At 40.0% G+C, this 2,096-nt stretch overlaps 1 protein-coding gene across 3 annotated transcripts in view; it reads left to right on the top strand.

The window, feature by feature from the left end:
• LOC126399414 (SUN domain-containing protein 1-like) overlaps positions 1-1,834 on the top strand; it is a 19,705-nt gene extending 17,871 nt beyond the window's left edge. For all 3 annotated transcript variants that reach the window (XM_050059339.1, XM_050059340.1, XM_050059341.1), the window contains one exon: positions 449-1,834. In XM_050059339.1, the coding sequence (XP_049915296.1) occupies positions 449-565 (117 nt within the window). In that variant the 3' untranslated portion in view covers positions 566-1,834. The remainder of the gene's footprint in view (positions 1-448) is intronic.
• Positions 1,835-2,096: the final 262 nt, after the last annotated feature.

The raw sequence follows: 2,096 nt of genomic DNA on the forward strand, positions 1-2,096 counted from the left end.
TTGTAGTTTACTGATGTATGAACAGAGGTTACATAAAACCAGAGTGACCGTCCTCTACTGACCAATCAGACTGCAGGGTTTCTAGCTCCACCTTTTAGTACCAGATCTGTGTGCTAGGTACCCCAACAGAGGGGGGACCAAACATGGAGACGCTAAGGAACGGTTATGTTGGCAGTGGAAACGGAAAACGTGTACCCAGCTGAACTGAGGGGTACTGCTTTGTGGAAACAGGGCTTAATTGAGACCTGCGTTTATTTGTCAACATGTTCAGCCACGCCCAGTGAGTAAAAGGAGCTCGACATGTAGTTGGGACTTGGCTTTTAATTAAAGTTTTCTGCTAATTTATGTTTTAAAATGTCTTCACATGATTAAACTTGAACTGAAAGCGTGCCAACATGCTGACGACACCCAGCTCTTTCTCTTTCACATCCTGTGTTGTCCCGGACAGGAGGAGAATGACCAACCCTTCCAGATCATCGAGGTCAAAGTGTTGTCCAACTGGGGGCACCAGGAGTACACCTGCATGTACCGCTTCAGAGTGCACGGGACACCAGCAGACGCCTGAGGACGCTACAGAGACTCAGTCCCATTATTTAATACACAACAAGTTTGGAGAGACGGCAGAGACACATTGATGACTTGTTGTTTTTCACACAGTCACCTCCCAGCTAACTCGCTGCTAACTGTGCCTGAGACTCCACAGTGACTGTAAACTCAATGAGATGGTCACTTCCTTCGTCCCCTCCAGGCCAAACGTGATCTCTGAGTGTCGTCAGTTTCCTGTGGAAAGAGGACACACTCACAGCTTCAGTGTGATGTATATTTTTTCTGTCAATAGTTAATATTTTTATATAAGTGTTTTGAGTTTTGTATTTGCTGTGTTAAAGGTCCTTAATGTTATAGACCGTTTTTCTTTTATCTGTCACATTATTTAAATGCAGTAGTGCAGATGTGAGCAGGAAGTGAAGGCTGTCTTAATACGTTACTCAGATGGCCTTGTGTATCTGTTCTGTAGTGGATGCTGTAATTGTTTTTCCTGTATTTACTGGTGGTGGAAGGGATCCCCTTCTCAATCTTTGATTTTAAGCTTCAGCAGTTTGAGATAGTTGAATCGGGAAAATTCCAAAGTCTCTGTGTTACTGTTCGTCAAACTTGGCTCAGCAAGGAAACAATAAATGTGGAAACACAAAGACAGAATTTCCGTCTGAATTTGGAGGAACTCAGAACCTTTGAAGTCATTTTCAGGCAGGAGGAGGAGGATGGTGGATTTTTATCCCCCATCATTTCCACTGAAACAGTCTGAGGAGCGGATGAACGGGACGAACAGTTACCACCACAAAACTTCCAAATCTACATACTGGCATGTGAGTTTTGTCTTGTTTTGTTATATGTGAACCTGTTTTTTTTTTGTCTGTTGCGTTCAAGTACACTGCAACATTTGAAGTTGAATTTAATGCAGTGTCTTTGAATGCACCACCAGGCAGGGTTTTCATGATGACTCCTGCTCACAGCTGCAGTACTGAATGATGATAATGATACAGCTTTTACAAAAAAGGACAAATTATTCACTGCTCTGATGAGAAGTTAAAAAGGGAAGTTAAAAAAAAAAAAAACTACTCAAACTAAATTAAAAATATTTTTTGCACTAATTGGCTCACCTGCGCTGAAGCCTCATTGACTTAATGAAAGGTAATTGTTTTTTTGTTTTTTTATGAAAGACTTGTAAAATGTGTTGGGACCACTTTATTTTTAATATAATACATATTTTTGTGCTTTTGTATGTGATTTCAAGCTGGACATAATAAAGATGTGAAATTTGAAGTTTTTATTAAAGTGTGAGAGCTGCTGTCTGAACTGAGATTTATATTTACCAGGATTTTATTTCAGAAGTTTATTTTTTTTCATGAAAGTTCTGTTTTTGGTTCAACTTGTCTGTTAGCAGGATCATCTGGGGCAAAAAACAAAACTGTAAATGTGTGGCCATGAATCAAGAAACAAGTGATAGTTTTTAGTTTTTAGGGTCTGGGCAGCTAAGCTGCCAGGACACTATTGTAATCCTAGGTATTCTTCTTCTTTCTTCTTTCTTCTTTCTTCTT

Source organism: Epinephelus moara, chromosome 13, assembly GCF_006386435.1.
Source record: "Epinephelus moara isolate mb chromosome 13, YSFRI_EMoa_1.0, whole genome shotgun sequence".
Classification (NCBI taxonomy): Eukaryota; Metazoa; Chordata; class Actinopteri; order Perciformes; family Serranidae; genus Epinephelus; species Epinephelus moara.